Here is a 25,509-nt window from a genome sequence, read left to right on the forward strand (position 1 = left end):
TTAAAAGAGCAGAAAGTGGAGGAAGACTTGGAGAGCCTTTAAGTTAAATGATGAGGTGGCGAGTCAAGGTGCATGTGACACTTTAAGAAACTTTCATAACCCGGAGGTTATAAACCTTCTAGATCCGTAGAACACAAAGTACAGCTCTTAGCACACCGTTTAATGATGTAGATCTGTCAGACTTCTTGCATTTTAAGCAGCACTTATTGGAGTGTTTGTAGATAAACCTCTTACACTGCTCTAATGCTGCACTTCTCCTTTGCAATTCACAGGCACTTCAGGTGGGAGTAGTTCTGCAGAACTTTAGAGTAGTTCTATTTATTTACAACGAAGATCGTGAGACACTGGCACAGGTTGCCCAGAGAGGTGGTCGTTGCCCCCTCCCTGGGAACATTCCAGGCCAGGTTGGACGGGGCTCTGAGCAACCTGGTCTAGTGGAAGGTGTCCCTGCTCATTGTACGTGTTGGACTAGATGGCCTTTAAAGGTCCCTTCCAAACCAAGCTACTCTATGATTCTATCAGAATAAGTCTTAGCGAGTGACACCACTTACATGTGGTTTTTCCTACTGGTAAAATGGTGTTTTTATTTTGTAAAAGTATTAGTAAAAAAGAGCAAATAACCTTATATCCATGGGCAATGTATTACATATTGTCACATAGAGTAGAGGATATGGTCACATAGAAAAATGTTTCTGGAAAGAGGGAAGAAGCTGCCACAGTGTTTTCCCGGAAAAATCCTGACGTAAATTATTTTGACCAAGACAGGATTCTGGTTTATGCAGAAGTCTGCCATACTGCTCAGAAATTCAGTTTGTCTGAGGCTGCTCTGGGCTTATTCAATATAAAATACATCCAGAGGTCTGGTTCCAGGTACACATGAAATAATGACTGTCTTTTGATTCAATATGATAGGCAGAATAATACTCTCTTGCTATAATGTTATACCAATGGGGCCAAGTAAATTCTCTCTACGTGCTGCAGCCCACATCTCATGCTCTCACACAGCAGTACTGTTGGTTTTCTTCCCTTGGGATTTATCCCCCGTGACTGGCATTTAGTCAGACCCATTGTATAAAAGGTGGCTGTGTAATGGTGCTTCCTGAGCACTTCTTTCTGGACTCTGTAACACTATGATATGATCCTCATCATCTTTGAGAGATCTAACTCTTGCTAAAGATGAGATTCCTCCTCTGGAATAGGGGCTACTGACAAATACGTGGCTGGATTGCTGTTACATAGAATCCTAAGGGCTATTACTTCAGATGATGTATTTTTCATTCAGCTGTTCCTGTGTAGCATAGTAAATACTCATTCTGCTAAAATATATTTCCCCCTATAGACTGTAGTCCATTCATAATATTTATACGATAGTATTAAGATGCTGTGCTTTCCTCCATTCCATTTGGGGTATTTCCAAGTTCCTTTGCTTGGTTATTAGCTGCATTCAGTTACAGCTTTCTAGTTCTTATACTTCCCTTAACTCAGTATTTCTTTGTAAGCCAAATTGTAGCCGATAAGAACCCTTGACTGACAAACTGTTCTACAAAAACGAAACCCACAGCTGTTACTCTGACATGGTTATTAGAGGTGACCTACATTTCACTCTGTGTTTCGGTATTAATCAGCCTTCCTGCCTTTCTTCATTAGTATGGGTAGGCAGAACCTTCTCAGACAAAGATGCCAACGAGTCCTAAATTTGTTTTTGTAGAGAAAATCTTACCACAAAACAGGCAAGTCGCTTGTCACGGAGCATAAAACAAGCATCATATGACACTAATTTTCCCTTGCTGTTGACCTCTGCCGCATGTGACTTAGAAGTCTGTTGAGTTACTCTATCACACCTCTCCCTGAGGTGCATTACCCTGAAGGGGTAAGAATCATTGCAAGTATGTTTGTTATTAAATAAAGGAATTTCAGAAAGCTAGAAGTCTGTATCTCAGCCTTGCTTTTTCATAATTTCATAAAATACGTAGCTAGAACGTACAGAGTGCAATTCATTTTTTAGAAAGCTTCTTGTTCAGCAGGGAGCTGACAGCAGCACCCAAATTGACTGAGGAAAAATGAGTTACAAGAAACTCAAGCTGAGGGATGCAGACTGTGTTGAATGTTGTAAAAGATTCTCGGCTTACAAAGTGGTTCTCTTGTGTTCTTCAGAGCACAAATAAACAGTGTGTGTTCTAGAGAAACAGATGAGAATAAGCACAGAAAAGTTTTAGCATGAGTGCTTGGATGAAAACTCAAGTCGTTAAGCACCTGGAGGCATTTTCTGCTAAAGGGATACCAAAACAAATATGGCTTGATGGTTTGCTGGTAAATGAAGAAGACAGTCATTTCACTACATTGGAACAGCATCTCCAATAAAAGAAGTTTGCTTTTATTTAGAAAGGGTTAGAGAAAATGCATGCAGGATAAACAGGGAACATCGTGGGAATGCAGAGCGGACTTGACCTTGGAGGGGTGTAGGAAGGGAGGGGCGACCTCCGAACTGCTAGGGGACAAAGTCTCCAGGTTTTTCGGATCGGACTTGATCGCAGCCTTGCGACCAGTGCCTGTCAGCCGCAATGACCGCTCGGCCCGGCAAGGCAGCAAAGCCGGGATGCGGTGGAGACCGGTTGAATCCAAAGCCAGCCCCTGTGCTGCGAGAGTCGCTACGCTGCGGCTTGCGGGCGCTGGGGCGGGCGTCGCGAGAGCGGATTTCACTCGGCGTGGGGTTTGGGCTGTTGTTGGCTCAGGATGCTGGGCGCGATGGATCCAAGCTCTGGCGCTGTCTGCCTGGTGTTTGGCTGGTTGCATGCCAGGGGAAGGACAGCTTTCCTGCGCGTGCAGATGTGGGGCACTGGGAGTAGTGGCTTTGCTAACCCTGTCAGTAGTGTTTCAAGCAGTGTTTGCTTCAACGTGCTGCCTGCCACGTTCGTTTGATGCCTCCCAGTACTGGAGAGCAATCAGTAACTCCCTGTTAATCTTCTCCCCACCTCACGACACGTTTCCTCTGTCCCTGCTTTCAAATGACCTTTTCATGCTATTTGTCTCACACAGATCTACTTCATTATTTTATTTGCACTGGGAACAAGGCTGTATTTTAGGATATTAATTCTGGACATCTGTTGTCTGAGAATTCTGTACGCCTTAAAACGGCGGTGCAGGGACTGCTACTCCTGCCTTTATGTTTCGTAAAAGTCCGTGTAAGACCTTCCTGCGCGAAAGCGGGGGACAGCCCCGCAGGTCCCGGCCCTCCTGCCGCTGTCTGGTGCGGGGTGCTCATTCTGGGGTGCCCAGTGGCAGGCGGGCCCCTGCGCTGCTCCCAAGGATCGACGCGTTGTGTGACAGAAGGGTTTGATCAATTGCTAGTGCGGAGGGCTGGACTGGGGGTCGGCACGGACACCGGAGGAGAGTCAAGACCAGGGTATGATGAGAAATGTTGGGAACAAAGGAGATCAAGAGAGGTTGATAAAAGCACTACGAGTCTGAGCAAGTGAGGAATATTTGGGGACGAGGCCTGAGAGTGCTGGCAGTGAGCCCGGGCAGCAGCTCCGCAGGGTGGGCGCTGGGGAGGGGGCAGGAGGGCTGGGGTGCTGGGTGGCAGGGATGGGGCTGGCCAGCCTGCGGGGACGGGGCAGAGGGGCGCAGGTGAAGGGGGAGCCGAGGAGGCTCTTCCCCCCAGAAAACACACGGATCTTCCCGAGCCTTCCTGCCTTGTCACCGCGTACTCGAGAAACCTGAGGACAATTTGCGTGTCTCTGTCCCTCTGCGCTGGTGACCATCTACACAGAGATTAACTGTTAGACTGCACAGGGATTTACTGGTGTGACTGCTGCTGTTCCAGTTAGACACCAGTGCAGAGGTCTGGGCAGTGCACGAGTTTCCTTGTGATGGAATTCATTATTTGAGCTTTTGTTTTTGCATCCACTGAATTAAATATATTATAAAAAAAAGTAAAAAAAAAAAAAAATTAAATGCCAAAGCTAGTGTTTGTAGCTGCAGTCTTCATTCAGTGCTTTGTATCTGTTTTTTGTGGGATGCCCTTGAATTACAGCATTGTCTCACGTAGCTGTTCAAAGACTGGATGAGTTTCTTATTGTCTAGGGATGCGTCAGCGTTGTGTAGTGAGGGAGCCTGTGTGCATACAATCTGTTTATTTGTTGGAGAAACAGGAAAATGGGGACTGTGGGGAAGAAAATCTCCTGAGTGCTGTTCAGAGAATTGGGTTGTACCTCTTCTTGCCAGTGGTTTTATTAGTTGATTCTGAGCAAGTGACTTGCACAAACTTTTCATGGGTGGTCACTAGTGATGTAATCCTCAGTTTCTGGCTGACTCAGCCGAGATATTTAGCAGTGCTGAGGACTCACAGCTGCAGCAAAAGTCAATAGGAGCTGAGCTTTGAACACGTTGTGCTGTGCAATGCTAATTACTTTGAAAAGCCAAGTCCCAATCATCTGCAGACTTGTAAATCAAACTCCAGAATCTAAAGTATATCCTGAGATCTTGAATCAGATCTTAGATTTCAAACCTACACTTTTTCATATCCAGCTTGCTTTATTACTGTTACTTAACCTTTACAATACTCTGTCTGCTGAGATTAAGGGAAATGTAACTGTATAAACCAAAAGTAGTGCTGGATAGGATGTATCTGTATTAGAAATGAGGATCTTTTGTTTAAATGCTGATGTAATTGCTCCAGACAGAGTAAAGAAGCTGACAGTCCCTGAAGGAAAAGTGCTGCTTAGGCACCCAGACCTGGTGAGATAGTCACCGCAGCTTCCCACCTGGCTTCTGAGCAGAGTGAAACAGGGTGGCAGCTCTCTGCCAGCATCTGGGCTTGGCTGAAGGTCGGTTTCGAGTCACTTGTTCTAAGTTGGTTTAGTTTATCGTTCTCACTCTTGATAGCTGAATTGGTGACTGGTATTTTTGGAGGTGTGAGCAGTGCTTGATTTCGATGCGTGATTTCTACTCTTAGGAAGAATGCTCGAGTTTGAGCCCTAAGGAAAAATCAAATGCGCTTAACTGTTGGTTTGCTCATGGTTCTGTGAAAATGAACCTACTTTTCTGCAAGAGAATCACCTTGAAATGTAATGTTCTATTTGTTCCGCCTTTAATTAATGCTTTTCTGACAAATGTAGTATTTAGAGAATCGCTGTTGTGAGCATACCACTGTGCTGGGCAGCGTTGCTGGATGGCAGACGCACCTGTAGATACAAGAGGTTGTTGCTTTTGTCGCTGCAGTGATTCTCTTGGGAAGGAATTACCCGCTCTGGTCTTCAGTACCTGTAGGAACGTGCGCTATAGGAGAGCTGGGACTTCAGCCGTGAATATAAGTGAAGCTTTATGTGATTGGAGGAAGGTGATCAACAAATTCTGGGCGTTTAAATTACTGGTATATTCAAAATCAAGTTTCCACTGATTAAAATAAAGTCAGAAAAGCTTTTGTACAAAGAATGAGCACTGGTAACTGTTTACTTTAATAAAATTAGTTCTTTCTTACGTAAATTATAAATTAACTGCATAACAGTTTCGTGTATGTTAACACTTAGCTTTGAAGTTCTCAGCTTCTTAAAAACAAGAGTTTTTTTCTTTTTTCAGGACTATAAATTTGTGTAAATTATAAACTTTGGGGATAGAGGAAAGACAATTCAGCATTTCACATTGTTCTTCCTCCTAAAAGAAAATTACAATAATTTTCCCAGGCTTCCAGTAAATACTGTGGCTGAAGCCAGCACGGTATTTTTGAACACTGTAATAAATGTTCTATAATTGCCTCTGGTGGCAAGTTCTCTGGCTAGGGAATCAGGTTGGCTCCTGTAGTTGAATGATATAATATGATTTTCATTCACTGCTGTAAATTGGCTCTGGACAGCCTCACATGTCAAATTTGACTACTGTTTTCTGGATCTCACTAGGCAAACTGTGCCATTCATTCTATTCATTCATTTCTGTTGTCAGGCCAAAGACATGTAGAAAATCTTCTGTTCTATGAGGGCAAGGAAAAAAATGAATAATAAAGAAAATATTTTAGATTGAGAGTCAGTAGATAAAATATAATTGTATGGGAAATGTCAAGAAGGAAGGTGTCTTCTGTCCCAAGACCGATGAAGGGAAGCAGGAAGCTATGTTTCACGGTTTTAGAAACAAGCAGTAACGGCAGGGAGTTTCTGTTGTAAGATCAAGGATTTATTTCTTACATCTTTACTTTCATTTGTAAAATTAAGTGTAGCTAATGTAATCTATAGGCATAAGATGATGGGGAGGTTGATAAAACTTTCATTTTGGCTGTATCATTTTTGACCTTCTCTTTTTATAATTGTGAGATTGGTTTAAAAACAAGTTACATGCAGGTGAATTTTACTCGGGCAAGCTGTGTAGGAGTTAGTAGCCTTACAAGGTTTGTAGGTTTTAGGTTGTTGATTTTTTTGGTTTGGGGGTTTTTTGTGTGTGTTCTTTTTATTCCCAGAGATGTCAATTCAGTCCAGCAGGAACATGAATTTCACCATGTTAATAAAAATTAATGATATGAACAAAAAGGCACGTGTCCTTTTTATCTAATACAAGTGTCATTCAAAAGCTCCTGATTTGCCAAGCAAATTGAGGAGATAGTAATGTATAATGAGTATATACGTTCTGAAAGCTGATTATGAAAGTGTAGAAGGAATCGCATAAAATAGGGAGCATAAAACTATAACTTTGAAATAAAAGATACTAATCAGATTTTTTACTGCATGAAACACTAATTGCCTTTTGGCTTACACATGGTGTTCTGTTTATTTTGCTAAAAAAAAGTTAGGTGAAGAAGAAAGGATTTGAGGACTGTTTATATTCAAATGACAGAATCTGTTTTGTTGACAAAATATTACAAGTGGCAGAACTTCAACTACCAGAAAGCTATTTAGTTTTCCTACTTATTTCTTGTGTTTTACTTTTTGCTTTCAGTATTTGTAAATGTGTACTAAAAATAGATGTTCCAGAATGTACAGACCTCTTCACATTAAATTAGATTATAGATTAAACAATTACTTTTTTTCCTTTCGCTCAGTTTACTGCTTCCATTTCCACGAAGTCTGAAAATATATTTTTGTGTTACAACTTCACCAGTATACTGCAAAAATGCAACCTGAAATCCTCAGGTCCCTGAGTTAGTTGTTGCGTTGTTAGAAAATCTGGAAAGTTATCTGGGCTGGAAGTTTCCTGAAGTAATTGGAGGTCAGTGGAGGGTGGGCAGCAAGAATGAAAGAGCAATGTGGCTTGTTAAGGAGTCAGTCTTTCTGCGACCAAATGGAACAAAAACTGACTCTTAGTAAAGCAAACATTCTGAGTCTGGTTTGTTAAAACCATTCCTATTTGGTGACATTGATGAAATGTAACCATAGACCAACTGTTGCTTTCCAGTAGGCACTGTAGAAACCATGTATCTCCCAAATATAAACATCAAGCTTCAGATAAAAAAACCACAACAAAATAAACCCCAAACTAAAAAACCCAACAAAAACAACCCCCCAAAAAATCAAACCAATAAATAACAAAACCAGCTCAGCAGAGGTCTAAGGTTGAGTCAGGCTCAGAGCAGATCCTGCATTGTTGAAGTGAATCTAAGAAGCTCATCCTCTATGGATGGTGGGCTGATCTCCTTGGAGCCTTTTGAACTGGAATCACTGGGTCTGAAGTGGAATCACTGGGTGTCACAAAAATCCGGGAGTGGGAAACATGTTTCTGCTGTGTTCGCTACCTCAAAACATCTTGGAAACAGATACATGCCTGAACACACGTGTACTGACTGAGTGAAGTATGCGATTGGGCTGCATTTCAGCAGTAGGGAGTTGGAAATTGCCAAATCTCTCCAACCTAAGGACTCTCTCTTGCCTGGATTTGTGCTCACAGCCACGTGCCTGTATACAGGTAAAATTCTTCCTGCAAACTCTGATCCTGAGTCCAGGTGACCCAATAAAGTCTGCTGAGATGGGAAATTCTCTCTGTCTTGTCTAGAAGAAGAGCGGGGAGACGTTATTTTGTATTCTACCCCCAAACAGCTTGTGTTTAACCTTTAACATCCTCGCAGATTGTCCTCACTGAGGATGGCTCACAGGAGCTCTCTGGAAGACCCTGCTTTCACGTCTGGGCACAGCCCACCAGCAGGTCATGCCGGCGTGGTGTGGCGGCATGGTGCGAGGGAGCTCTGGCACTGGTGGTGTGCTCAGCGCGTGCCTGCACCCTCCCTCCAAGGATGAAGCGAGGACAGGAGAAATAACAACAAAAGGTGATGAGGAGGGCCAAAACCTCCACCTGGGAGGGTGGAGTCTCACAGTGGTAGAAGGAGGAACCTTGAGGTTTGGCAGTATATTGCCGCGTTCTGGCTGTTTGTGTTGATAGAGGCATGGATGCTCTGCAAAATACTGTTTTGCACAATACCGGTCTACAAATTTCTCTGGTGCTTTCCTGTTTGTCTGTACCCCATTTGATGTAAAATTAGCATACCCCAACGGAGCTGGTGGATTCATAGTGTGACTGACATTACAAATTCAGTGTTTGCCAGCAGATATCTGACCAACTGCTCAACTACAGTGTTGCGTCAGCTTGAATGAAAATCACTGTGGTATGTCAAAGACCCAATATCGCTAGCACGGCTTTTAGATGAGCACCATGGTGTCAGGGAACGTATCACAACAGCTGGTTTCATTCTGAGAGATATGTTTTGGTGAGCATAATTATCTATATAGCTTCCTAGGAAGATCTATTTTGAAAAGTCGCTTCATTCTTGATAGAATTTTGTCTCTTCGAGATGTGGCCTTAGGTGAATAGTTAAGAAGCAGTCCTTTTTAGAACTAAGACAGGAGCTCGACAGCTAGACCCTGAAAATCAACACCAAACATCAGAATATGAAGGGAAACTCTAGTTGTCACCTTGTATTAATACAGGTGGACAGTTTACTGGCTCTCAGCTCCCCGGTTCTTAGGGCAGACTCAACGAGAGGGATTTATAATACATGTTATTAATTTTATTTGGAAGTCATTCAGGCACTGTGATGAAAGGCAACGGTATAAAAAGTCTTGGAGAACCATATGTGTTTGGAGTTTTTACAGTGGTGGTAGAGTCTTTGGCTGAGGTAGAGACTGAAGGCTTTAACTGTCTGTTCAAACAAGCAGTCAGCGCCGGTATTTAGAACGCTGAATGTCCTGCCATCCCACAGCGCTTGGTTTGCTCCCTGTCAGAGAGCTGAGGGGTGAGAGACCGAGCCACAAATAGGCTGTTCCTTGGTGATGGAGGTCCAGAAACGCTTTCTCAAGCACAAGGCTGCAGGTTTGTGCCTTGCACTCTGCAGTGCCCTGTGCAGTGCTGTGGTGGGGAGGGCGAGGACGCCGGCCTTGGTGTTTTTCGCTGCAGGTTATGACTGGTAGTGGCAGGGCAGGATTCCTTCCTTCCCTTCCTTCCCTTCCTTCCCTTCCTTCCCTTCCTTCCCTTCCTTCCCTTCCTTCCCTTCCTTCCCTTCCTTCCCTTCCTTCCCTTCCTTCCCTTCCTTCCCTTCCTTCCCTTCCTTCCCTTCCTTCCCTTCCTTCCCTTCCTTCCCTTCCTTCCCTTCCCTTCCCTTCCCTTCCCTTCCTTCCCTTCCCTTCCTTCCCTTCCCTTCCTTCCCTTCCCTTCCTTCCCTTCCCTTCCTTCCCTTCCCTTCCTTCCCTTCCCTTCCCTTCCTTCCCTTCCTTCCCTTCCTTCCCTTCCTTCCCAGCAAGGGTGCCTTTGGGCGAAGACTTCCGTGCAGCTACCCCAGCCTGTTGTGCATAGTAGGAATAAAGCTTACATTTAAAATGGAGACGCAAGAAAGGGGTCAGGACAGGGATCAGATCTAGCCCCTATTTGTACGAAGAAAGACAGATTTTAAACATAATTTATTCCTCTCAAATACTGCAAATATATGTGTGAACTTTGAACTTTTCTTTGTCAGGGCCCAAAATGTACGATCAGATATTGAAGTCCAAAATATAAGATAAATGTAACATCGTGGTTCAAGCAGCTTTTATAATCCAGTTGTTCTCACTCCTTGGCAAGGAGGAACAGTCTCTCTCTTCATTGTTTTGTGCTCTAGAAGTTTCCTTCTTCCTAACACACCCAGTTCTCCGGCGCCCTGGGCTTTGTCCCTGGGACGGGTGCACATGCTGCTCACTTCCCCCAGACGGTCCTTACCCAGCTGCTTTCAGATCCCTGCTCCCAGAGCAGGAGAAAAGCGAGGGGCTTGCCCTGCGCAGCAGCCCTCACGCGGGCGGCGTGCCTCCTGCCAGAGGCGAGGGGGCCGCAGGTTACTGCTGCGCCCCGACCTGAGCTCACGCTGTCTCTCCCTCGGAGATTGCTGTGGTTCTTGGCTGCCGGGGAACGCCGGCCTCGGGAGCCGAGCGACGTGATCCGGAGCACCCCGGCTCCTCCGCTCGCTTGCTCTCTCTCCCGGCGGGGCCGTTCGTGACTGCCCACTGCGGAGGGACGTTTCCGACGCGTCTCGGGCAGGAGCTCGGTGACACTGTTAGCAGAGCGTGGCTGTCTCGGCTGTGGGCTCCGTTCATCTGACAGCTAGGAATTACCAGTACTGATGCTTCCCTCCCTCTCGCCTTTTCTCCAAGCTAGTGATTTGTCTATGTTATGGGTAGGTAAGCTTGACAAAACATCACACATTAGCAGCTGAGACGGTGTTTGAAATGGGAAAATTGCTAGCAAACTGCTCCATTAGAGACCCAAATAACAAATTCTTTCTTTCCCTCAATGAAAGAGAGATAGTTAAGCCCAAATTAATACGTCTGTCTCCCCCACTCTGCGGGGGAATCACTCTTCAAGACAAATGGCTCCGTTACTCCGCACAGCACGAGCTGGCTCTGTGCGGGCTGCGTTGGGCGGAGGTTTTTGATCCTTTGTGTTTTGCCATCCTGGATCTGAGCCGTGCGGGTGCCAGACGAGGAGGTGATGAAAAAAGTTGCGCCTCAGTGAACTTGGAGATGAATTAGCATGGGAATTTGAGTGCTTATTCTTTGCTCTGGGATAGTTTTTCATATTTAACTGCATAGTTTCCCCCTGTTTGTTTGTTTGTTTTGTCTGGTATGTTTACTTTTTTCTCTCATTGCTGCAAAGTCATTTAAAGAGAGTGGGAAGAAGGAGGACTTTATCCTGTCTAACACCATGTTATTACAAGAAAAATGCATCCAAAACCATCGGGGCCTCACACTTTCCAATTTCTGATAATATATTGGAGAAGAGAAAGGCAATTGTGTTCTTGTCCTGTGATGTTGTTGTCAAAGACACCAAAATAAAGCTTGGAGAGGCAGGCAGAGCGTTGCCGCGTGTCAGGAGGGGGGAGATGTGCTTCAATGCATCGAAGCGCTGCAGCTGGCAGCAGGCGACGTGGCACAGCGAAACGGGGAGCTGAAAGGAGGAACAAAAGCCCACGAGAGGTTTGAACACGGCCAAGTTGTTTTATCAGCTTGGTGAATTCCACTTGTGGAGTCTTTTAACTAGACCTTGTTGTGAAATCCCAGAGGAGAATGAAGGAAAATTTTATTGAGCTGTTAGAAATCCTAAATGTGGGGGGTAGTAGTTCAAAGGATCAAAATTTAGCCTTTTAGGATGGTGTCTCTTGTACAGAGTTCTCAAATGTGTTGTAAAGTTATTTTATGGTATGTTCTGGGGATACACAACAAAAACGAACCCACTGGCGCTGCTTTGCCCTAGCACAGGTGGGTTTATGGTGTATGACAGCACTTCACGGCATGCAGGGATAGACCGTGAAAATGCAGACTTCCAGAGGTCACTTTCTAGGTAAACTAGGTAATTTTCTCTGAAATAAAATGTGGCTGTAAAATTTAGATTAGCTTTTCACTTTCTGGAGAAAGAAATGACAACACTAGGTAAGGACTCTGTTTTTCACTTGATTTGAAAGATGGTACCTCTAGCAGCCGTTTCCCATGATACCGTGAATAATGCTGGTTTATAATTAAGCCTTCATCACCTTGAAATTGCCAACAACCCTGCTGGCAAAACCTAGTGTTACCTAGAGATTTTTGATCCTGTACTGTCCTGCACATGTCGTTTATGAGCGTTTATGAGGTGGAAGCACACAGTATTAAGACAAATAATTTGTTTTCTACTATTTTAATCGTGTAACTACATTGTGGTTTTCAGCCTATGCCTGCCAACCTATAACATGCACTTATGAAAAAAATAAACAGAGGTCAGATTAGTACTTCATACTTTTAAAATGCATGCGTATCTAATACTGCACTTTATTTAATGGTCCAAGATCAGCTGTGTTTTGTGCCCCAGTGGGAATCTGCAAACACCCCCTGAGGAGAGCGCGCGGTGCTGCTTGTTGCTTCTCTGGTAGCATCGGCGAAGTGCAGCATGCTGAGCATAGTGTGTTAAGTGTAGTCTTTAGCCATTTGTTTACAAAGAGCTTCATACAATTAAAAAAATGTGAGGTGCTGAGGTGAAAATGTAGCAGCAGATGACAACTGCCTTGTCCATCTATTTCTGTAGAGGCCATCTGCTGCACATTTTGTAGGACAGGGTGAAGAATGCAGGGCTGCTGCAGAAGGTAGCACTCAGAAACAACTCTTTTGCTGTATTCCTTTTCACCTTTTCTAGAAATTTCATTTTTTCTTATTGCTTGGGATCTCTGGCTATTCCAATTTTGGCTTTTTTTGCCCGTTGGGGGGAAAATTTCTGTCTATATTTTCCACCCTTGAGTCACTAAAATTTCCTTGGAAGTGATTATGAAACGGATCCATGTTTGCCCTCATTGTCATGTTGGCGTTTCCCTGTAAGGGCTGCTGTGCCGCGCCTGTGGGCAGCGCCTGTGAACCCCCGGTTTCCGCCCCTAAGGCGAGGGAATTGGACAGGCATGGCCCTCCTGTCCCGCGATGCGTCCGCACAGGAATGCTTGGGAGCCGTTAGACAGCAAGCTGGCAAGCTGACAAAAAGCCTTTATGGGAAGAGTGTGTGTACTGCTAATTCTGGTGACAAACACCCGGCAATAGTAGCGTGCTGAAGCTGACAGCAGTTTGCGTTTCACTGTGGACTTGCCAGAAATGAAGCACATTATATTTAGACCGACTGGAAGGGAAATCTCAGACACTAATTCAAATCACAAAACAAGGAACAGAATTAACTCTGGTCACAACCTTTAAAATAGACTACCACAGAAATAAAAGAGTGCCTGCATGTTGCCTCTGCAAGTTGGCTGTGCCAGTATCGCAATATGCATGACTTAAACAGCTTAAACAGGGTATAACTGAGCTGGCAAAATATTTTATTTTCAAGGGGATTTTATTTGTCCATTGAAAGGACAGATCGACAGAAGGATATGCTGCTCAGTAGAGGGCTGATGGGCCTTACACCTTTTCTCTGTGTTCTTCCCAAGTCCTTTAAAAGCCAAGATTTACTTCTCCCTGCATCTCATTTTATCTCTGTTCCTGGTTTTACAATTTTTTCTGCCCTCTGCATTGCTGCAGCAGCTCTAAATGACTAGAGTGATTCATTCCATCATTCCTCTATGGTTTTGTATTTCAGTTCTAAACCATTTCCAACCACAGATTTTTGCTGTTGAAATGGTTTCTTTTTATGACATTTTTGGAACAAATACACAATGTTTGAAGAATAAGCAAGAGCTAGGTAAAATCAAATTTTGCTTTCGGTTCCAGCTCTGACTGTAGAATTTTAGCTGCCATGGTCATTTGAAATTATTGCATGGGGATCCATTTTTACATTTCTAAATGAGAAGAATATTTAGGGTTCATCTGAGGGGAAGATAGTCCTTTTAGCAAGAATTTGGGAACTTGCTGACAAAGACTAGAAAATACTTCTGGGGAGGAACAGAAATTAATCTTACTGGTTACTGTATGCAGTATCTTAAAGCTGCTTACATTTTATGCTAGTGATACATGCATTTATAATACTTCATAAAGTATACTTCTTTCAAAACCAATCTCAGAAATGAAAACAACAGCATTTTCATGTAGTGTGGAGAATATTTTAGAAGACCTTCAGTGTTTGGTAATTAAAATAGGAAGATACAGTCCTTTTTTGCTCTGAGTTAATATAGACTTCTCCCCTCCCATTAAAAATCTTGATTCATATTGCAGTGAATTCCGCTTTGTTTTTCAGCAGGTTCCCACAGTTTGTTGCTCCTGAGTCGCACTGTGATAGTATTATTAATCTGTTTATTAAGGTGTCACAACATAGCATGGCGTTTAGTTTAGCTATCTATGTTCTATTTACAGCAGCTAGTCAAGGAAAGCTGTATTTTCTACCTTAACTTTGATTAAGTAGTAATAAAAAATACCTACTATTTTTTATGAATTCCATGAGCTTTAAAGGTGCAATTTCTATAGCCTATGACTTATTTCTATACAGATTTAGTCTGAGCAATGAGATTGTTTTATTTTCAAAGTTATTTACTCAGTATTTCCTCCATTTAGTGGCTTTCAAAAGAAAAATCTGTTTCACATAAAAACTCTATAAAATTGTTTTATATTTATATAAGAATTTGCTATCATGTTTGATGTTATTCCTGTCCTATAATTGTGTAGCTAACATGTATATTACTGTGTTTGTTTTCAGACGTCTGGAACAAAACCTCATCAAAATCATTCCCGCTGCAGCTTTCACCCAGTACAAGAAGCTGAAGAGAATGTAAGTTTTAATAAGACCAACATGCAAGAGCAATCATGAATCTTCTTGCTTCAAGTTCAGTAGCTTTATTTCAGAAACATATTGGCAATTTCTATGTTGAAATCACTAGGGATTGCGCAAATAATCCCTGCAAAGTGTAAGCAACAATGGAATTTGGTTCAGGATGCCCAACAGCGCATGAAATCCTTAATAATGCTTAATTTCACTTCCTATTATAAGCAATGTGAGTTAATTAGTTGTTTGGCTGTTCAAACTTCAAATCTGCTTCCTCTGAAAAGATGTCTATTTTTTTTTCACATTCATTGCGGTATCCATTTGCAACACTTCAATTTAGTTGACCCCATTTCTAGCAGGAGTGCGTGTTCTTGCAGAGGAGTTAGGATTTTTTTGTAGTGCATTCAATGTGCTGATGTTGAAATGGTTTGGCTGTTTGCAAGGAAACAAAGAAACCTGGTGGAGTTTGTTTTCTCTGTTTCTTAATAACCAGTAGATACCGAGACATTTCTTTTCTTTTTTGCTCTTGTGTTTTCTCTTTGGATTTAAAAAAATTAATCCTTATTTGTAGCAGCGCTCTCATGCAGATAACCTGAGCACTCCCCCGGTCAGTCTTTCTTTTCATTTTGAAGTGATACGTGAGAGATGTTGTGGCAGCAGTACAATGACACAGACAACGGTGAAACAGGTTGCTCCTGCCTCACCGTAGTACGAAGATGTTGATGGGTACCACTGGACCAGTAACTTCCAGAAGTCATGCGGGCGTTGTAGCTCGGTGTTATGACTGCTAAGAAGGTGCCTTCACAGTTCTTGTTTTCTGATGTGAACAAGACTTAGTGGAATTAAGAAACAGTCGGTTCATTTGACGGAAGACACTGGATTATCAGATGGCTAGTGCTTTTGGAAACGGCAATGAGCTGTGCTGTACCTTTGGACTGAAGGGTGAAACTACTGTGTCTGCCAGTCCAAACTTATCAAGTTCCTAGAGCTAAAGAGCTGTAAATATAGATCTTAATATTTAACAGGTTAAATCATCGGTCTTATAGAGTCTCTATTCTTCTATCTCACTTTCAATATAGTGGTATGTATTTTTAAAGAAGTGCTGTACTAGATAGCAAGACGGTAATTTCAGTGAAAAATGATGGATCCTTTTTCAGTGACCTAACTTGTAACTTTTTCATTATTAAAGTCACTGCTTAGTTCTTTCTGAGGTATGACTAATTTTAGATTTTGGCAATGTTTTACTGTCCTTTTGTTCTTCATGACTGGTGAACTCTAGTTTTATGGGAGTTGATCAAAAAAATGTTCTTTAACTTGACTAGCTGCTCAACCCAATGTGGCGCTTACTGTGTGAAATGATTAATGTTAGAATTTCACTGCAGAATTCCATTAGTAGGTTGTATTAGCAGCTTTCTGGAGTATAACTGGCATACTCATTGAGATCTGAATGCGTAGTTAAATAATAATTTATTGAGCCAGATGATCTGTATCAAAGCTTAGTTAGCGTGACAGCATTTTTGGAAGAACTTGGGGTAAACAGTTAGGCTGCAGAGCGTCCCATAAGAAACATGAAGGTTTGCCATTTGGTTATTCACCTGTCTCCTTGCAGAAGTTTTATTCCTGCTGTACAGTGAGGCTTTGAATTGGGCATCACTGTTGTTACATAAAGTTTAACTGAGGACATTTGTTCCACTGTTTGAGATTACTGACATCATCTTTTCATTGTACAAAAGTCCCAGTATTGTTAACACAAAAATATACTTTGGTCAAAAGACTACCGCTTAAACCAAAAGAATTATCCATCTTTTTCTTTAGAGAGGAAGGACATGTTAGATTCACTGAAGTTATCAGCCTTTCTTAATTTCTGTCTCTTTGATTTCAATGAGCAGCGCAAGAGCATGGAGATTATTGATTATGTTAATTGATGCGCTACCCAGGATACAAATGAAGAATGTTATTGTTATTATTATTGATATTATTATTAGTTATTCATTTTAATAATATTTTTCTGTAATTCAGAGGATAGTATTAGCATAACATTGTGGATTGTATTGTATTTTTCTCCTTCTGGTGGAGAAATATGCAAGAATGTTAGGGAAAATGGACCGCTCGCTTGGAGCACTCTCAGTATTTTGACTGTTTACTGAGTATTTCCTGCAAGATTATGCAGTTTCCTTTTCTTAATAACTGAGGTTATTTTTAGGTGAGAGCCAGTTGTCCAAGTTAATCTTTGTATGACTTGATATCAATAGGTCAAGATGATAGCAGAAGATGTATGTGTATTAATTCAAGTCTTATATTTGCATCTAGTTGACGTGTGCTGGTTTTTAGAGTGTCTCTTCGATAGCTTCCAGGAAGGGAGAGTTATTTTGGCAACTGTGTTTTAGCAAAGGAGCTGAAATCTTTTGTGTCTTGGACTTCATCATAATTGTCCACATCTCACACAATTAATTACATGAAGCTAAAGGTAGGAAGATATGGCACCTGAAGGATTCAAATATGCAGTTGAATTAAACAACCTGGGATGGTGGTTCCCCTGATTTTGGGGTGACTGTAACAGGTCCTAGCTCTGTGCTCAGTTATTCAAGGGCTTTAGAAGAGGTTTGAGGGGTTTGAAGGAGACACATCGCACCTCCAGAGAAAGAAGTTGTCATTATTGCATGAAGTATCTAAGCCCAGACATGCCATTTTGAATTCCTTTACATAGCAGTTGTGCTTGTACCGTAGTTCTGTAACTTCTAGCCTGCAACTTCCAAAGTTTATGGTGTTATCTCCCATTTTGTCTTTGCTTTTGTGAGGCCTTTAACTAACAAGTTTGCAGCAGAAGACTAAAAGCCAAGTTGAAAGATGTGGTTGTATCTCTTGAGCTCTGATGCTTGCAGTGGCATTTCGTGTTGTCAGATTTATTTTACCATGTATTAGCAGAAAACACATTGGGATTTCACAGTCTTCCCAGTAGCTCTGTGGCATTACTACTTTTGTTAAGCAGCTTCTAAAAACTTAACCATATATGACATGGATTTTTCCTGAGTACTGTTGTCAAACGAGAACAGTCCATTTTACATGTTAGAGATAATCAAGTAATCTGTTTCTAATAATGTTAGTCGACAAAGAGAATATTAATCCAATGCTATTAATAGTTTTGTGTTTGGCTGCATCTAAAAATAGATCTGTTGTTTCAAAACCTTTTACAGCAAAGACATTTAAGCCATACAGTCATATGTCACACAGTGACTCACAGGGTATCCTCGCTCCCCTACTGCAAAGTCAAAGCCAATTCGTGTCGCTGACTGCTAACTGAGCACAGCCACCCTCCAAGGTGTGTTCAGCAGCCTTTTGGAAGATCATCTCTACCGTGCTGTCAGATGTGCAGGGAGACGAGTATCAGGTGACGAATGTATTACCTGCCTGGGTGGAATCCTGAGAAGTTTATTACATTTCCAGCTAAAGAGCCACATTTCCACTGAGCGATTCAGAGATACCCTAACCTATGAAAATCAGCCTTAGGTGATCTAAATTGACTTGGCTGTGCAGGTTAGAAAACCCCGTATCTCTTTGTCTTGATGTAAATCAAGCACAGAATGGGATGATCTTGCCAAAGCAGACCAAAGGAAGGGAACAGAAGTACAAGGACATAATTGAATCCCTTTGCCTCAGTCAAGTCAGAAGGAGATGCAGCCTCCTTAGCCAACAACAGTGGAGCTTGGGCTCTAACGGAAAGGAAATAATGTGTCTAATTATCCTCTAATGCTGATTGTAGTGCATCTGCATGAAGTGAGTGAGTGTCATCACCCAGCATGGCATTTATGCACGTTCAGGCACCATTAGTTATACACTCATTAGCATCCAGACATGGGGAGAGAGAAAATGATGGAAATGTTGAAATGTAGCAAATCAGTAAAATATTGCTGAAATCCTTGTTTTAAAAGCTAGATATCCCTTTTCAGATGCTCGTCATTGTTCAGCAAACTCATGATTTCATGTCATTGTAATAGGTTTTAATATGTTCCTCAGTAAATAGATAACACAGACTCACATCAGACTTCTGCTTGCATAAGAATTACTAGATAAAAAGCAGCTGGTACTGCCAGGCAGTCTAAACAAGTTTGACAAAAACCTGTGTAAAAATAAATATTCCTACTATCACTGTGACAAGTTTGGCTGCTGTGAGTTGAGCTGAAGAATCGGACACCTTCACTTGAATGCTGTCCTTGTAGGCAGGATGTTGTAATAGAAAACATCAGTAGATTGCAGAGCAGTCATTTCATGAGCCTTATAAAAGAACTAAACCTTATAAAAGAACCAAAGAAAATCCCACTTTATGTGACTAGGTTTGAAAACAGTTAGAGGACTTCATTAAAATGTTAACCAACAGAATTTGTAGCTCGAAATATGTGTGGAATGGAAAACCTTCTTACTTTCCGACTCCTGGGTTCTTGTTCAAGTGATGTTTATTTAGAGTCTGACTGGGATCTTTAGCATGTGCCCCAGTGGAAATCACAGTGAAGATATACGTGCAATACTGTGTTACTCCAGCTTCAGCTATCAGTGGAAAGATTTGATACTACCGATACAAGCTGATACCAACTGCCAGTGAATGCACCGAGGTGGCTGAAGGTTATGCCTGTAGCTAAGCACCTCACTCAGCTGATTGACAGACAGATTGGATTGCAGTGACAGCCGTGATAAGGCACCCGTTGCTCAGGATCTGGGTCCCATGTGTCGTAAACTTGGCTCCATGTATAAAGAAATTGTGGCATACTCTGTAGTTATCTTTGTATACTTGGTTGATTATGATTAAAATGGAAGGGTATTTTCCAAACCAGGAACACACTTTCCCTTGCAAATGGCAGCGGGCTGTAACTGGGTTCCACTCGCGCCGTAGCTGAAATGGGGGAATCCCACTGGGGCTCCCTGGCAGGGTCTGCAGTGCGCTGGGTGTTCCCCGCAGTGCTGCTGCCTTTGGAAGTCCACGATTTCTGTTCAGATGCCCAAAAGCTTTCCCTGGTGTCTGAAAACTCCAGGCAGACCTGCCAGTGCTGTGTCGCCCGCTTCTCGCCTGCCTCACCACAGCCAGGTGATGGTAGGATTTTTGTGCTGCTTGTTTGCTCAGGGCCATTAAAAACCGAACGTCGTTGGTAGAGCGCCGAACGCCTCCGTGGCACTGGTGCCTGCTTTGGGACTGGGGGCTGGGTAGTCTGTTCCCCATCCCCTCTCACATTGGTATTAAACAGAGGCGGTGTGGGAAAAGTCCTTAACGTCAGGAGAATTTTGTCACCCTAAGAATTATTGATATTGTTGCATACAAGTTGAGACTAACCTTTAGTAGAATTTCCTAGGGTTTTAATGGGAATTCTGGTTGTCTATACTAGATATTTCTGGTATTTATGAATATGTTCATCTTTATACCTTATTTACCACAAGGCTTCTTCTCTTGGACCACCAGTCTTGCTGCCTCAGAAGCCATTCCTCTGGTGCCTACACCATGCTGGCACTGTTAATCTCACCATCTTCTGTAATGCATATCCTGCCAGCACTTTCCAGCTGCCTTAGAACCTCTTCTCACCTTATTTATCATTTCACTTAGAATCAAAATACGATCTTCTGTACTGTGATGTAACCTGGCAGCTGGCAGCTAGGGCCATGCAGCCACTTGCCAGCAACTGGGATCACACAGCCGTTCATCCCACCAGGTGGGGAGGAGAATGGGAAAAAGTAAAACTCATGGGTTAAGATAAAGACAGTTTAATAAGATGATAACAAAAGAAACAATAATAATAGAATATGCAAAAGAAGCTGTACACTATGCAATTTTCTCACTGCCCAATGACCGATTGTGCAGCCAGTCCCTGAGCAGCGATCACGGAACCTGCGAATTTCCCAGAGCTCATGGATTTTGCCAGATTCACCAAACAGCTTATAGAAAAGGAAGTTCCTACCCCTCAGCCAACTCCCATTTATAAACTGAGCATGATGCCTATGGTGTGGAATATTTCCACCGGCCAGCTTGGGCTAGCTACCTGGCTGTGCTCCCTCCCAGCTGCTGCACACCTTCCCAATAGCTGAATGTGGGAAACATGGATTTCTTGGCAACAACTGAAAACATCAGTGTATTGTCAGCATTCTTCTCATACTAAATCCAAAACACAGCAGCTACAAAAAAAATTAACTCTACCCCTGCCGAAACCAGGACACCTTCTATGCCCGCTTTTAAACATTCAGGCAACCTTTGTGCTTTGTCACAGGCTGCTCCTCATGCTTGAGGGCGACCCCGCAGAGCCACAATATCAACAGTTTTTATTCAAAAATAACACATTCAAAAATAAGACATTATTGCTGCTCTTCAAAGCTCGTCATAAAATTTTTTGTTTCAATGTCTGTAAAAGGAAAGACCTTATTCACAGGGGAGCTGCTGATTTCTTGAGGCTGTGGTCTGTCGTACTGACTGATGTTTTCTGAGCGTTCCTGGAATGTGCCTGTCTGTGTCCTGACGTAGGTCATAATTTCTCTGAGGTAGTACAATCTTTTAGTTCTGTTTTTCTATCAAGTATGTTATTCTAATAGACTCCAGATAAAATTTTGTCATCAAATTCCTGTTTACAAATATTTTTTTAATCCTCCCTTCTCTTTACAGAGACATCAGCAAGAATCAAATATCTGACATTGCGCCTGATGCATTCAAAGGCTTGAAATCTCTCATTTCATTGTAAGTAGAAAATAGAACTGAATGAGCGTTTGGGGAGAGCTTGCATGTAAGAGAAATGTAAAGGATAATGTGCTGTCTGGGAGAACTTATGTTTCTGTGTGCAATTGCCAGCTTGCGTGAAGCATCTGATCTTTTGTAAATGAAAAATTGCTCATGAAGGTTAGAAGGAGGAAGCGTTTACACATCCCTAGTAGGAACTGTTTACACATTCTTAGTAAGTTCTTTTATAGATGAACGCCGCCAAGGGCACTGACTTGTTCACTGCTGTAGGTTAGTGCATTGGTTGGTCTACTGTGCGTGTGCACCTGCAGGCTAATCCGTGCCCCCCAACTCAGCGTGGCACACCAAAACCTCGTCATGGCTCAGACACTGTTTGGTGGTGGTAATCAGGGGGTAGTTCGGGGAAATATTTCCATACTGGATTTTTCTTCTGTGTTAAGGAAGATTGCCCTCTCTTGGGAGTTTTTCGGTTTACTTGGTTTTGGGTTTGGTTTTTTTTTTAAACTAGTTAGGGAAGAACCTGAGCTCTTAAGAAAACGTTTATATTTCTTAGCTGTAATTGTTACTTTATTAAGCTGGAAGGGGACTAAAATATGACTTCATACAGAAGATAAAAGGAAGGTGGGATCTCTTGACAACCATTCGTTTCTCTTTATAGAACACAGAAAGTGTTTTAGCACCATGTTGTACTTAAATGCAGCTATATTTCAACTTAGCTACCCACAGCACTATTAAAACAGTGGAGCTTTTAGTGGGTAAAAGGAGCAACACAAGGTCAGAAGCTGCTTTTATGGAAAGTGAACTAGAATAGAGTGTTGGAAAGAGCTCCACTTTGAGAGAAGAGGGTAAGCTCAACTGAAATGATATTTACCTGTGTTAATTTTAAAGACAGTTTAAAAACAGCTCATTAATATTCATATACTACAGTTTGATTTTTAAGAGTGTAGTTTATTTCTAAAAGGTGCTGTATTTTATTCTCTGAATACTGAATAATTCCAACAACCCATACAACTTGTTGACGAGTGCTAATATTGGAAGGCTGTTCCGCACTAAACTTATACGTTGCAGTAAACTTCGGAGCCAGAATGCAGAAGGACGGGTCTTTTTCTGTGCCCTGAATCCAGCAGGGAAAATGCCAGAAATATATATGAAGTGTTGCTAGCCTTTGTTGAATAGTTATGGCAGTGTTATTCAACGTGCTGTGGAAATGGTCAAATCCCTCAGTGCTGTCTGGAAACCATTCAGTAAGAGAATGACTTTTACTGAACACTACAGTTCTGGCTTAGTATGAAACTACTGCTGATGCTGCAGTGCTACAGCTTTCTGGTCTTGGCAAACCTCCTGGCTAGGAGCAAGCTGGACAGGCAAGACTTTTCTACTGGGGTTGACTTCCCAACTCAGAAGTTATTCAGTTTTAGCTGTAGCTAGTTCAGATACTCCCAGGTTGGCCTCAGGAGTGGGACCAAACACACCAGAGTGGACAGAGAGGAAATGAGAATGTAAACTGGGCAGGAATTTATAGAGGGTTGACTTGCACACAGAAGCAAGTCAAATGACTGTGTATTCCCTGCCCAGTCATCCAAAACAATATTTTAAGTAAGTGGTTTAAATATGTTTATATCCAAGGGGGTAAAATAGCGCTAAAGTTAATGCCAGGAGGTTACAAGGGGGACAAGAGAGGGCAGAGGGATGCGATGCAGTGCAGAAAGGGCTGTAGTAATGGAACTGCCTCTGAGCAGTCTTTCCTTTGTGCAGTGTTTGTCTCTCCCTCCGTTTTCTTCTACCCCAGCGACACGAAGCTGGTGTGATACGCAGTGTGTTTCTCCTCTCTTTGGCAGACTGGTTTCTAGGACAGTAGCAACTCCAGCCTGGAAGTTGTCAGCCTCCTCCTCTAGGTTCAGTTGGCCATTGTGCTTGCCGTTTGCTTTTCATTTCTTTGGAAAAGTTTAAGCCTTGCTGTTCATTGCAGGCAGGTCTGACAAATGTGTTCCCTAAGGCTGATAGGCAAGAGTTAGTTGCCTGATTTTTCACGACCTGTTACTCAGACCTCTGGCAGTTCTTCCCCGCCGGTCCCTTCTGTAGCTATTTTGGTTTCTGAGCCCTCGATAACTTTATGGAGCAAGATCATCTGCTGCTCTGCAGAATCTGAGCTTCTCTGAAGAATCCTCCCCCAGGTTTCTGCTTCTGAGAAGCAGAGGATCTTCTTTCATCTGATCCCTGCCATAGCCACCAGTCCAGTTCTGTCAACTGCAGAAGGACAAGTAAGTGCAAGAGAAGATGCCTCCTTTGAAGTGCCAGCTCTCCCAGAGAAACTTCCAAAGGGGAAGGAACAGGGAGGCAGAAATGAAGTAAGACAGCTTGCTTGCTAGTGTTTTCTCTTTTAAGCAGCTCAGTCTTTTTGGTGCCTGAGGCCCCAATAACTTTAGTCAGCTGCATGCCCTGAAGGAACACTGCTCTGCATACAATGCTTCGGCTCAGCTGAGAATGACTTCTATTTTTCATATCTGTAAGTCAAATAGGATTGGTGGCATACATTTTAATGAGACACCACTGGGGTTTGGTCTATGCACAGAGCAGCTGGACTTTTCAGCTAGCTGAGTTAAAACAAGAGTAAAGGAGGGGAAAATACTAATGCGCAAATGCACAAACAAAAGTAAGCAACTTTTTTTCCATTAAAAACGAAGTACTGTTGTAATGCTAAAAATCCTTGCTTTTTCTTCCCCTCCTTATTCCCGTTTACTGCTCCTCCCTTTACTCCCTGCTTGTGTGCAATTGCAGTGCTCCCTGTGGGTCCAGGAGAGTGAAAGTGCTTGTCTGGAAGACAGCCAACGTCGTTAGCATGGCTGCCTAACGGAGGCCTGGATAGAGTGGGTTGCTACTCTGCTTTCTTCTGAAGTTGACTTAGGTTAGTGTTTCCAGGCAGAGCTGTTTCTCGGAGTCCTCTGCCTTTTGTACCTGTGTAGAGATGGAAGTAAAAATAGTCTATTATAGTTTTCAAAACACAGGAATGTTTACTACAGAAGCAGTTTCCCCTACAATGTATAAGACTTAAATCTCTTAAAAGTGCGAAGTGATCCACATGCTAGCAGGTTGTAAGTTTTTATTTTAAATCTGTAGATTTTCTCTAACAAGAAATCCACTTATGGGAGTCAAGCAGGTCACAAAGTCTTAATTAACGCTTTAAAGATGCTATTTCTACCTGAGGTTTTCTCTGCACTTAGCAAAAGAAATGCACGCTTGTTCGTGTAAGGACTCGAGACTTCCCCTTTCCCCACACACAGGAATGAAAAATTGTTTTCTCCATGCCCATTTTTCAGCGGGATTTTGTTCCCTATCCATATGATGACTGTCTAGAACAAGGAATTTCTACTCCATTTTTCTTAGAAATATTTGGACATGTACATAACATTTTTCTTGTCCCCTGGTTGTGACAACAATTAAGGAAGCAGAATTGTTCTTCTTTAAGAACATTTTTTTCTTCTTCCCAGAGTTTTCTGGCTTTTCCCCATGTTGTGTCAGATGCGGGTGGCGTTGTGAGTCGCTGGTCAGCTCTGATTCTGTATGCTTTGTGAATTTAATTCTGTTACAGCATCTGAAGTTCATTTACAGCATTGAGGCACTAGGGCTTAGATCCTTAGGGTATTTTTGGTGTGAACCAAGTTTCAAACCTGTTTATGGACGGCAGTGAAGATACGGTAAGATCCAGCCTCTGGTTTTGGGGGAACAGAGTTGTGGAGAGCTTGCTATAAAGCCGTTGTGGAGAATGCAGGGTGGTGTGGATCAAGGCCTGAGAGAAAGGGTCTTTGTCTTGAAGACGCTACTGTGGGGTCTGGGAGGAAGAAGTTACGTTGTATGATTTCAGTGGCCGCTGTTGGACAAACTAACTGCTTCTCTATGCCAAAGTCTCCCGTCTTGAAAAAATGGATTTCTCTGTCTCAAAGAGATGATACGAGGATGTATACATCGAAGGCTGTGAGATGTAGTGATACTGCAGTGCCTGGGACCATATGAAATATCCAAGATGAGAAACAAATAATTAGAATTACTTCCATCTAAAACAACCGTAAGCAGCACAGATGTAAGCGAGCGGAGGAAATGTAGCCATGGCTTTCGTGTTGGAGGGATTAGTCTTGCCATCCAGTGCTTCTTTCCATATAAACAGG

General features: G+C 42.6%; 1 protein-coding gene across 2 annotated transcripts in view; it reads left to right on the plus strand.

Annotated features, from left to right (window-relative positions):
- Positions 1 to 25,509, plus strand: part of SLIT3 (slit guidance ligand 3) — a 525,043-nt gene that overhangs the window by 341,970 nt on the left and 157,564 nt on the right. For both annotated transcript variants that reach the window (XM_075442199.1, XM_075442200.1), the window contains exons 11-12: positions 14,575 to 14,646; positions 21,275 to 21,346. In XM_075442199.1, coding sequence (XP_075298314.1) covers positions 14,575 to 14,646; positions 21,275 to 21,346 — 144 coding nt within the window. The remainder of the gene's footprint in view (positions 1 to 14,574; positions 14,647 to 21,274; positions 21,347 to 25,509) is intronic.

Source organism: Opisthocomus hoazin, chromosome 23 (genome assembly GCF_030867145.1).
Source record: "Opisthocomus hoazin isolate bOpiHoa1 chromosome 23, bOpiHoa1.hap1, whole genome shotgun sequence".
Taxonomy (NCBI): domain Eukaryota; kingdom Metazoa; phylum Chordata; class Aves; order Opisthocomiformes; family Opisthocomidae; genus Opisthocomus; species Opisthocomus hoazin.